Raw genomic sequence first — 12,744 nt, 5'->3', positions numbered from 1 at the left:
TGGAAAGCCGAGCCTGACCACACCTGTCCATTTACGTGAAGGTGGTAGGTAAATGAAGACCTGCCTCTGTCTGGTTATAAAGGAAAGTACATCATTACCTAACCCATCTTTGGGGCGCACGGTGAGAATCTTGAAGGTATTCCCCAAGAGAGGTTTCAACAGTTCATCCTGGCTTACAAGATGAGAGTCCACCAATAAACATGATTTTAGAAGCCTGGACACAGATGACACGTACTGAAGTAGTAACAAGACCTGTTAAATATTTGTAGAAAGATATCAAATAAAGCCATATATTTACACCTTCCACATTATTTCAAATTTACTCACATTACATCAACCAATTCATAACATCTTGAATTAATATACAGCACTTAAAATAAATAATAGGGCATAAAATTAAAAATGTTTCTCTTAATTTTTACTGTAGAAGATGAAACAGAAACCTTAGTCTGGAAACATATGCGTGCAATCAATTTTCTCATAACAAAGCAAAAGCTCCTTGTGCAAAGGTCACGACTCTTGCTACATGTACAGCAGCATACTCATTGGAAGCTCACAAAGAAAAACATAAGAATGGTCATTAATACTGAGGAATACATCTGTCTTCCTAGAAACAGAAACTGACATATTTATTTACTCTTGTAAGTTTTCTGTAGAAACACATTTCTTTAATTAGAGGAGTAATTTTCTTCAACATAAATTTGAATGCAGAGCAGCAGAAGCTATGAAATGGTGCTATGTCATGAAACAGTAAGTTCTACATATTGTATATACAGAGATAAATTTGATTAAAAGGTAGTTCTATCAGCAGTAACCCTGTATAGTTTGCATACATCAAAATTACTGGAGAACTATGTAAGTGTCTGCAGGATCACAGACAAGGCAAAGCAGCTAGGTTTGTTATAGACAATAAATATCCAATGTGTCAGTAACTGTATCTGGCTCATGTTGGGGTCCCTCCCCTGCCGTGTAGCCCTGGCAGAGGGGCCCTGAGGGCACAGACACGGGGTTTCCCTGCCCCTGCTCAGCCTCGTTCCCATGGGTTGGTTTGTGTTCCCTGCGCGGGCAGAAGGACCCTTGGTCCCGTGATTGCCTCAGTTCCTTGGCAGAGCCCCGGCCATGCGGCTGGAGAAATAAACATCTCTGAAACAGCTATCAAGAATCTGTCCATATATATTTCTTTTCCACGGGCCTCATTGTCTGATACATCGTGTTGCAGTATCCGCTCATACTTCAGTAACAAACAAAAAAATTCTACTACAGAATTTCTTCAATGGCTAAACTTAACTTTTACTTTCTAAAGACAATTAATTTTCAGTTTGGTCATCCTAATTATAGTTCTAACACAGAAATTAATTTTTCTACATTGAATAAAATGGTTTATTTTCACTTAAGCTTTGTCAAAAGCACAAAGATTCACATGAATGCCTATAGCAGTTTGTCTGGACTATGTTAATGATCATAAATTAGGCTAACATAATTAAATTCATAACTTCAAAAAATTAGAAAGTAACAAATGCTTCTCTAACCTGAGCTTTTACATGTTCTGTATGACATCGATGACCCAATGGAGCCTTCAGTTCCAAGATACATCTTTCAATCAGATTAGCACTTACAAGACTAAAACAAAATAAATTGGTTAGAAATACAGTTAAATAATTAGACGTTCTATTAACTTAACATTTCAGAGAAGAGAAAAATATACATAAACAGAGTAAAAATAAAGTAAGACACAATTACTGGTAAACCCCACTATTTTAAGAAAGTCTATGGCAACTATAGTAGCAGTAAGTTGCTTCAAAATAGCTAGACTAATATAAATTCCAATAGCTGTTACTGTACTGGCAAAAATAAATTTTTCCTATTTGATTTCTTATTTTCTTTCCTCTAGAAGAATAAACAGCTCTATGATCATATAAGCTGCATTCACATGAGGGTCGTTGGGGGTTTTTGTTTGTCTGTGTTTCATTTTTTCCATTAACTGGAGCATGTAGAGCAACTACAAATGCTCTTGAAAACTTTTACCAAAAAATGAACTAGTTTTTCATGCTGCACTTCAGGACTCCCAAACACGTTTTACAGACAAAAGAATTTGCTATAATGGAAGTGGAAACATGGAATAAAATCTGAAGACTTCTTTGAAGCGGTTCCTCCTTTTAAGAAGAAGTAAAACACTAGGATCTATCAGCCAAATTTGGCAAGTTCTATTTACTCTCTTTTAGTGTGAGAATCCTTGGCTCATCTTCAAAATATTTCATACAATTCAAAGAAGAAAATCATAAAATGAGCTGAAATGATCTGTAATTCGAAATACTTGACAAGAACCTCAAACATCACGAGAAGAACACAGTAGTCCTGTATAAGACATAGACCACAAATGGAATCACTGACTACCTATTCTGTGAAAAAAAAAGAAATCATTCTGATTCTTTTCTTCAGCTGATTGTATTTTTTTTTTTTAAAAAGCAGTTTTGAACACTTCAGGAGCAAGAAGTGATCAATATGTTTAACAGTTTTAGCAAGAAACATGGGTAGATCTCATGCAAAGATTTTTTAAACCTCTATCACTATACCTTGTTTGTAGTTCAACAGTTATTGATCTCATACCTGCTGAGAGTTGTTAGCAAATGTGTTTGTTGAAGAGCAATTCCAGTATCTTTTGGCATGACAACCAGCAGATTGTGCAGAAGGCTGCAAACAGCGGACAAAAGGGCAGGTGTGACTACAGCACGCTGTTTAGACAGAGCAGCAGACATGGGAGAATCATGTTCACTTGGAGATTCTGTTATGGTTGTATCACTTTGACCTAGAGTGTGTTGAATAAAAAAAAAGCAACCAAAACAACCAAAATATTAAATTACAGCAGTTACATAAAACAAATTTATTTCTATTTTTCATAAAACATCCAAGTCCTCTCTATATTTAAACTGTATACTCAGGAATGAATGCAAAAAAAAGAAGAAATCAGATACAGGAAATACGAGGCATTAAGTAAAGATAAGTAGCAAATCTGGAAAGACGCAAATTCCCAGGCCTTTCTTTAAAAGAATAATATTTTTATTGGCACATAGCTCTCACTACATACATGATTATAAATATATTTTTTATATTATATTAGTTTTTATCAATCTACATATAAAGAGAATTACATATACATCTTTGTGTATGTGTGTGCATGCACACTCCTGTGGGCACGTATGCATATGACAGCTACACCATGATTGATGTGTTGAAAACGTGACTAGATGCCAGGAAGAGAACCTAAGTCTTGAGTTACATTTCAAGCAGTACCATTTTCACTTGCTTCTGTCAAATTTAATATGAAAGAAAGTGTTTAATGTTTGTCTTCTAAAACAACCACTAGAAGCATCAGCTGCTCCAGCAACATGCAAGTTGTACAATGTACAGCATGAACAAATACTGAAATATGGGCAGGTGAATACACTATATTTAGCATTAGGTACACAACTCAAGCTTGACTTGCCTTGTGCTGTAAGCCGATCAACTACAGTTTCAGGAATAAAACTGGCTGAACTTGGAACTGTTGCCTGAAGCTCAGTAACACTCCCCAGTGATGGTGATGCAGACAGAATCTAGAAAGTCATAAAAAGGAAACTAGTTGATTCCAACTTTTACAGACTAGTCTTCTATTTATATTCTGCTTGGGAAGGGGGAACAACCCATCATAACCAACAAAACCAAATATGATGTAAATATTACTGTTCAAAATCAATTTGATTAAATTTTGTCCTAGTCCACTATGTGTGTGTATATATGATAAACATCCAATAATTGAAACTGTTAAAATATGGGCAATATGAACAGTCTGAAACACTTCAGTTAAAAACTGATCAATGCCCATGTTACTGGAAATTCCTTCTCTTCATCCTTCTTTTTCATCCATATAATTGACTCAACCTACATTTGGATAAAGATAGAAAGACATTACTGAAGCATTTAAACTCAAATTTTTCATGGATTATTTGCTCTACTGAGAACATGAACACTTGTCCCTTTGTACCAGAACACACTCAGATAAAAATATCACACTTACATTTGTGATCAGTCAAAGTTGACGTCCCTGAGTCTTTCTGACTCTGGGTACTTTTCTTAACCTTAATCCTGTGATCCCTATATATATTCATTGCATAGTGAAGATATGAGATGTTTAAATGACAGTAGATAACTGTACTGACATCATACCATGCTCCTCCTACCAATTTTGCATTATTTACATTATGAATTTTGTGTGTTTTCAAAAGTTCTTAATTCTCTTGCTACTGTGTTTAAAACCACAAGCCTGAGATCAGAAGACCCAAAGTGTCCAGCTAAATTATGTGTTTTTGTGAAACAAGACCTGTAACCTGTTTCAGAGCATAGGACAAGTATCTATCATGTCAAGTCACTCTTTCACTTCTGGTTTTCATTTTCTCGATGGACAATTCACATCAGACAATTTTCTTCAAGAGTGTCACTATATGGAGCAAAGAATACTGGAAGTGGGGGAATCCAAAGAAATCCCTACACAGTTACAACCTGAAGAAGGGTGTTATTAGAATTTTCCTCACAGTGAGCTTTCTAAGGAAGACTGAAATATTTCAAAGGTTTGGGGTTTTTTTAAAGGTTTATTAGAATAACATCTGGAATATATTTTTACCCAAGGAAATGGTTAAAAGTGACTTAACAGACAAAACGGGTGCAGGGAAGGAAATCACATATCACTCTCTTCCTAGCTATTGTATCCTTGCAACCTCCATGTTGTAACTTCCTTTTCTCCCCCATTTCCCTCTGGTCTCCCACTGTTGTTCATCCTACAGTCTTGAGTCTTTCTTGTCAAGCCTGCTCAGTTGTTCCTCAAGAAAAGTCAGAGGGTTATTGTAACACATAAAACAAGCTACTGTAAGATTTGGGGGTGTGTCCAAAACCCAGAATTCACACAGAGCTTGGATCACCTAAACACTAGGATGATGCTTGGCTAAATAATTTTCTTATTAGCCAAATGCAGTACCAAACTGTACTGAGTGACTGAAATTCAAATTCTATTTTGATTTCACAAATAAAAAGCATATTTTCCAATTAAAATAAGCTATTTAAAGTTTATGCTTGCTAATTTAAATAATTATTAAAATCCATTATTTATATCAAACCAATCTATCTTGACACATGGCAAATTCTGCATTTATTCAGCACTATACTTCAATTCCAAGCATTCTAATAGGTGACAAAAACCATAACTCTTTTCCCTAAACAGTGCAAACCCAAAATGTAACTTCTAACAGTCCATATGGTTCTTCTGAAACAAGTAAAACCCGAAAAAGACTTTAACTATACTGAGATTCATCTTACAGATATTATTATGAATTATACAACCTTTCACATATTAGTAAACAGTATCAGCTACCCCATACAACTGTTCTTTCTCTATCCTACAACTCTCTAAACACTTTGGGCAAGAAAATAAAAAGAAGTTCTCAGTTATGTTAAAAAAAAAATTTAAAAAAAATGCAAAAGCTTTATCTAGTTAGAAAAATATCATTATTGATAATTGCTTCACAGTGGGAAATAGATTAAAGCCATAAATTTTCTGCTATCATAACAGAAAACATACAGTAACACAAAGAAGTTGTTTCCACACTGTTCTGCCTTCCAGGAAAAAAAAAACATATTACCACTTTTATAAATCACCTTTGATAAGGATGAACTGGAAGTCTGGGACACTGGACACAAGTCTTTAGTAAAGGATATTTACTACTGCCACCATATTGGTCCTGGGAGCAATGAAGCATTGTTTTGCTTAACAGTGAAACTTTAGAAGGGGGTATAACAGGGGAAAAGGTTCTCTGTGTGTGGAGAGGAGATGACAACTGCAGATTAGAACTAATTCAAAAGAATACAAAAATTGTCAGAGTGGAAACACAGAAGAAATGTGAGGGTTTTGCCATTTATCTACCAGATAGGAATAAAAGCTCTTTTCTTAACCTCTAGTACAAAAATCCCTGTGGCATTGCTTTAATAGGCTTGCAGTGATTAATTCTATTCAGTTCTCTTTTCAAAGGTTTAAATCACTTAACTGTATAACACTCTGGTAACCACGGTTCCAGAAAATAAAGCACACATTTCATAAAAAATAGCAAGAAGATTTCATAGGAAAGAATGGCCATGACTTAAAGCTGTCTGGGAACTGTCTGTAGATCTTTAGCCCAAATAATTTTTAGCTCAAGTTTTTTAATAACTGCTCATTTTGCTAAGATGTCCTGGACACAGCCTTGCGGTGTCAAGCAAGTTGGTATCTCCATGCAGATTGGTGATCTCTTGTCATACGTACTAAACACAAACCAAACATGTTGGTTAAAACAAGAGTAAGGATTTGTCTTCTCTAATGATAACCTGAGTTAACGTTTAAACTATTTATTCTATAAAAGACCAAGATTATTAATCATGTCAGAACTAGCCTTTTTGCAGTATGCACATTCCAGTTCACAGAAAAATAAAGATGAATTTGACAAAAATCTGTAATCCACTGGGATCTTAAAGACACAAAATACAGTCCACACGAGTTAACACAGAACAGACAATCCAGTTCTGCTGTCTTTTTCTATTACATTGAATCATTGATTTAATCCCCGCATAACTATTCTTTACTGCATAAAATGAGCAAAATTTTACTTATGGTCTCTGTCAAATTTCTGACACTCTTTGTAATTTTCTCAATTCTTCTTTCTGCAAATTTGGGGAAAATAATTGGGGATGGAGAAAAAAAGATGAAGCCAAAAAGTAATTTAGTTGCAACTTTCAGTTAAGGTCATATGACCCTATGTGAAATCAGCTCATGATAGCAGACATCTCAAATAAAGTACTGGTTACATGAAACTGGAAAGCAGGGAAAACTAATAGCATGTTAGGAGTAGGAATAGATATGGACATACCTAGATCAACCTTTTTTTTTTTTTAAATGTTATTAAAATATCAGAGAATAGTTTTCAATAGAAACAATTCTACTTGGCTTGATTGCCCATTCTCAGGTATTTGTGGGTGTTTTCATCCAATCTGTGCAATGCACCTAAAACACATTTCTCCCTTCAATAAGACCTGCAGGTTCCTTTCCATATGTGATGGGGAAAGCACGCCATCTCGTGGGCTTGGAATAACAATATCTTCCTGGCACCATCAACATCCAACATTTAGCAACAAACTTCTAAAAACTTTTTGTAATGACTTCATAACTGTATTTCTTTACTCATACATGAAAACAGTAATTGGGTTGAACTGTAACCCAAAAACTTGAAGTTATATAGGAATAAATTACAAATGGCTGGTTTCAGGACAAGTTTGAATTTTCAGAAGTATTTCCTAACTTCACTAGATAAGACACTTCAGGTAACTGCGCTCTGAAATACAGTTTGCAATCAGACTCCATTAAAGTTACGCTCCTCCATCTTTTTTCTCCTAATAATAGTGGCATTGGAACATCAGAACTCTACCTCTTGCAGCTTGGAAATTTTCAATCTGTCATGTCAGCACTGGCATTTTTTTAAAGGTAAGAAACTGAGTTAATTTAAAAAAACCAAAACTTTACAGTTGCTAAAAATGTCCATGAAGGATAAATGGAAATTAAACTAACTTCCAGAAATGACAATCAAAGTCTTAGTGTGAGTTTGTGTCAGGGAAAGAAGGAAAACAAAACAAAACACAAACTTCTATAAAACTCACATGGTTAGCTGTAAGAGCATAAGCTTAGTAAGTATGAAGTCTACAATATGTGGAAGACTGACATAAATTAGTGTATCTTAGTACTACACTGTGCTTTCCACTTTTAATAATTAGTTGTCTATCTGTTGAATGGAGTAGTAGAGCTAAGTCTTTATGTTAAACTATGATGCTACTGTACATATATAAATATAATACATTAACTTGATGTAGTTGACTCCAAATTATTTTTCCTTTTTTTCTTTTTTTTTAAGCTACTGAAGCTGAAGAAATTTAATGTAATGAACTCTAAAATTATTCATAAAAACTCAAGCACAATTTTAAGTACATTAGACACCCATCCCTGATAAGAATTGCTGGAATTTAATTTTGCCTTCAAGTAACATGAAAAAAACAAGATGAAATTTGTTCAACTTTCATTCCTCTAAGTAAAGGGTACTCAATTTATTCAGTAAAAAGCGATCTGGGAACAACTGCTTTTAAAAAAATCTGAGATTCTTATGTAAATGTTTTTTAAGCAGCAAATATGATTGCATATACCTCCTGACTGACATGCACTTTCATTTATTTTGGTTTTAATCTTCAAATTTGAATATTTGTGTTTAGAATAACCCCAAGGGGTTGAGGGGGATTGTTGTTTTAGATTAACGAACATCAAATTAATTAATAAAATTTCTGAAAATTACATATTTTAGCTTACAATTAGACTGTACTTTTTCCTCAATTATTAAAAACATGCCAGATAACATTATGAGTACTAGACAGCAATACATTTATAAGAGAGAATCAAAAGAGTAACGAAATTATACTTGTGTAATACTTTGAGATGAAATTTCAATACTGGTTTTTCTGTTTTTATTTTTACCATGTTCCACAGCAAAACTGGGAATAGCAATTTTAATCAATAAAAAAATATAGGATCTTGTAATTTATCAGCCTTTGTCACATCAGTACATGCATCTATTTAAGAAAAAAGAAATTTCTGAGCAATGAAATTCTGGCTTCCGTAATAGATTAGATGGTCATTCTTAAATGAAAAATTTTGAATATTAAACCAAAAAAAATGGATTTCAGTGCAACATGTCAGAGTTTTATTGGAGCTATACCGCAGTCTTTGAAAAATACATGATTTTTATCAGGTAACTAATGAATGTTATAAAAGCTTCCTCCACAGCCTGAACTGATACTGCAAGTCCACCCTGGAACTGAAAGAATGTATTTCAATTTCTCCTCCTTTGCATTTGCCATCTTGAAAGATGGCACATGTGGACAGCTTTTCATTGCAGTAGTCATCCTAGCCAGAAACAAATTTTTCAAGCAGCCACCTGCTTTTTGTTTTGCATGTCCTTTTTGGGCCCTGCAAACACTTGTGCCACTTTTAAATTCTACAAAAGCATTTTCATAGTCCACGCACAGAATACCCAATGTATTTATGTGGCTTTGATTGATCCAGTTCTGTAGCTGTGTTGTGTAAATACAGGTTCACTCTGAAAGGACAATTTGGATAAAAGCAACAGGAGTGACAACCAGAAATGGAGACGACCACATTTTGTCAATAAAGCCAATTAAAGAGTAATCTCTAGAGAAAATGTCTTGCTGTGGGAAGCTATAGAATTCAGTACTGCCTTATGCACTGAGCTAGTCAAGGCAAGCTATCTCATTTATTTTTGCTCAGGTCAATAATCATGAAAGGGTTTTTCAGCATATTAAAGCTACATTGGAGTGAATTTCAACTTAGTTTCACAGCTAATTTCTGACTAATTTCAGGTTTTGTGTTTTGCTGGAGTTTTTTAAACAATTTTAAGAATGCTAATTTTCTTGAAAGCAGTTTACAAACAACTTTATATTTAAAATTAATAGATTACTCTGCAAGTTACCATAGTTTCAGATGTTGAGTGAGAATGTGAAGATTTGCTCTGACTCGGTGGAGCCTTCCAAAGATTAAGAGAATCATCAAAATCTGTAGGGAAACAAAAATAAGAATCAAAATTACTGTAAGATCAGCAGAGAGTATAACAAGCTTTTTAAAGGATTGTTTCAGTGAAAAAGTAGCCAACCACAGCTATCCTTCTGAAGATCTCAGAATACAAGTTTTCACACAGTGCACCTATGAAATCTTATCCATCAAATTCCCTGAATAAACAGAAATAGAAGTTTTTCAGTGCAACATAGTCTAGAAAAAGCTACACTTCGCTCAAACTGCAGTTGCATAACCTTTAGTCATTTCAAATAGTTCAGATTTAGTTTTAGTTAAAATGCAAGAGTACAAAAGTATTGAAGATACTGGGGTCTCAAAGAACACACATAATGAACAGATGTCCTTGTCTTCAAACAAATTCACTTTTTAAGAGAAGTAGTTTCAAGAGAACCCATATTCATAAATAAAATACAGGCAGAATTACTTTGTAAATCTGTTTTAGAATAAAACGTGCCAAAAATTTTATAGCACAAATCTGTCAATAATAGTTTAGAAACTTTCATATATTTAGAAGAGAAAATAAAGAATAAAGCTAGACTACACAGACTGCAAGTGCAAAGCCCACAAAAGTAGATGTCCTATATGTGTCTTCACTAATTACTCAACTGAACTATTTTATTTTTAGCATAACTTTGCAGATGAGTTTTTTATATTCCTGAAAAATGTGAGAAAACTACATAGGGAAAAACCCAACAGGGTTTAGGTCCTGTTCTCCGCTTTCTAAAGAAAGAAAAAATTTGTTTCTTATTCCTGAAATACTGTATTTTCTGGCTTTGCTTTGCAATGACATGATAAAACTTATCCCAACTGCTCACTCAAAAGTTGTATCATTCTACATTTTGAGTTACTCTTAGATAAGACATTGCATCGTTAACAGAACTACCAAAAGGCACAAATAAGAGGACCATGGGAGCAGTAAAATATCTTGGATTTTGTATACTGCTGAGGTATTTCTCTCAGTGAGTTAACCAAGAATGCTTCTTTTCCTTGGGTCTGTCATAAAGCTGTAACTTAGCTGGGGAAATTCCTCTTCTGTTCATGCCTCTGGAACAGGTTTAACAAATGCAGACTTTAGCAGGATGCTCTGCCTGCAATGCAGAAAACAACTCAAACAATACTTTACTTTACAAAACTATAAGTGGTGAACTGAGAGGGGGTGTCATGCTGCTTTTGGTATTGAATTATGTTAAAACCTGCCTGACTCGTCAAGCCCAAAAGGTAAACATCCTGATAGTGAGTTGAAGGATACTTTATCATATCTGCCACGTTTATCTAAAAATCCTAAGGCACAGCTGGCCTGAGACATATGACTGACAGTCAATCACTTTAAACTCTCAAAGTCCAGTCCCACTTTCAAAAGGCAGGTTCTTCTAAAATACCCCTTGAAGTGCGTGTGGAGATTCCTCCCTTGGGTGGGGATGCCCCTCAAGGTCACTCCTCCAGACTGAGCAAAAGAGACGTGCCCAGGGTCATTGGTCTGGGTGAGTAACATCAATCTCTACTTAATAATTGCTTCTTTTTTGCTAGCTGTAATACAGCTGCTTTAATAGAGCACACTATACTGTACTATACTAGTAGTTTTAGCTTCTATACTGTGTAGCAAATAATGCTGATTAAGATCTTTTTGTCTCATCATTTAGCATAGTAAGTCATTCATTCTTATATAAATATATCTGGTTTGGCATCCTTAATCCTACAGGATAAAGTCAAAGGTTCAACCATACCTCTATAATTCCTTAGATTTAAACCACTGACAAAGTCTGGGTCTAGGATTGGATCCAGCTGCACCCAGGCTCCACTCTGAGGAGGAGCTTAGAGAGCAAGGGGGTCCTTCCTCCACCTCATGATTCAGTGGGAAGGCTTCTCTAAACAGCTTTGTCTGAAGTTTAGTCCACCCATGACGACTTAAAAAGAACTATTTAAATCTACAGTCTTAAAAGATGAAAATATGGAAACTTAGGCCCCAAATAGGAACGAAAAGAAAAAGAACTCATTAATTTTCTGTCCCTTGAAAGCTTTTATTAATTGAGCTCTGAAAAATCCCCTAGCTCTCTAAACTTATGATCATCATATAATTTGGACAAGAACGTGTGTTCCCACAATGCATCATATAGTGAGCCTTAGAAATATTGTTCAGTGAATGATTAGTCAATATAAATGTTAGATCTGAGATATCCCAAGGGTATACAGGTTAAAAATAAACAAATAAATCCAATCTGAGTATTACATTTCATCAGTCTATGAATTAAATTATATCTGAATGTCTCAGAGTGCAGCTTAATTCAGATTATTAGAGTCCACTCCTACTCATGTGACCTTGAAGTTGAACACATCAAGAAACAGGAGTCTTAAAAGCAGTCAACATATTTCTTTTCCCCAAATTTTCCTTGTATGAAAGTTGACTGGATGTCACAAAGTGGAAATAAGTAAAAGTATTTTACCGCCAATATTTTGCAAGAAAATGCACTGCAGAACCAATTATGTCTTTTCCATTTTCAACTTTTTGGAGATGCAAACTAGTTAAACTAGTAACTTATTTACTTAAATCCTCACAGCAATATTTCGACTCCACAACATATTTAAGTGCAGGGTTTATATATTTTTAGTTTCCTTTTTATTAAGAATTATTGGAGGTGACTCAAAATTAGAAGTTATTTAAGTAGGTTTAAAATACTACAAGATTACATCAACATCACTTACCAGTTACACCACCTTTTTCTATGTTGAGGTTGTCTTCCTTGTAAGAATTCAAATCAAACATGTAACATCCCAGGTAACAGTGTTTCACCATCTGATTCACCTGTTCATAGAACTGGCAGTGATACAAAAGGGCCTTAAGTGCAGGTATTCCTGTGTGAGAGAGGCCAGATTCTTCATCATGTACACAAGGACCCTGAAGACATGAAATCCACAAACATCATTACTTTAAAGAAATGTTTTACATAGAATAATTAAGGCTAATGCTGTGTATGTGTGTGTACACTGGTTTACAGGCTGTAACTAATAAATTCCAAAAATGAAATGCAAATTTTAACATTGAGCTAAAATCATAATCTTTT

At 34.6% G+C, this 12,744-nt stretch overlaps 1 protein-coding gene across 2 annotated transcripts in view; it reads right to left on the bottom strand.

The window, feature by feature from the left end:
• Positions 1–12,744, bottom strand: part of RTTN (rotatin) — a 79,558-nt gene that overhangs the window by 21,728 nt on the left and 45,086 nt on the right. For both annotated transcript variants that reach the window (XM_039549691.1, XM_039549692.1), the window contains exons 33-38: positions 12,386–12,578; positions 9,585–9,667; positions 3,485–3,593; positions 2,608–2,806; positions 1,530–1,620; positions 99–252 (exon numbers count right to left, since the gene is read on the bottom strand). In XM_039549691.1, coding sequence (XP_039405625.1) covers positions 99–252; positions 1,530–1,620; positions 2,608–2,806; positions 3,485–3,593; positions 9,585–9,667; positions 12,386–12,578 — 829 coding nt within the window. The remainder of the gene's footprint in view (positions 1–98; positions 253–1,529; positions 1,621–2,607; positions 2,807–3,484; positions 3,594–9,584; positions 9,668–12,385; positions 12,579–12,744) is intronic.

The sequence above is a fragment of the Corvus cornix genome, chromosome 2 (genome assembly GCF_000738735.6).
Source record: "Corvus cornix cornix isolate S_Up_H32 chromosome 2, ASM73873v5, whole genome shotgun sequence".
Lineage (NCBI taxonomy): Eukaryota > Metazoa > Chordata > Aves > Passeriformes > Corvidae > Corvus > Corvus cornix.
The sequence above is the reverse complement of the archived record's forward strand: the minus strand, read 5'-3'. Positions and strand labels throughout refer to the sequence as shown.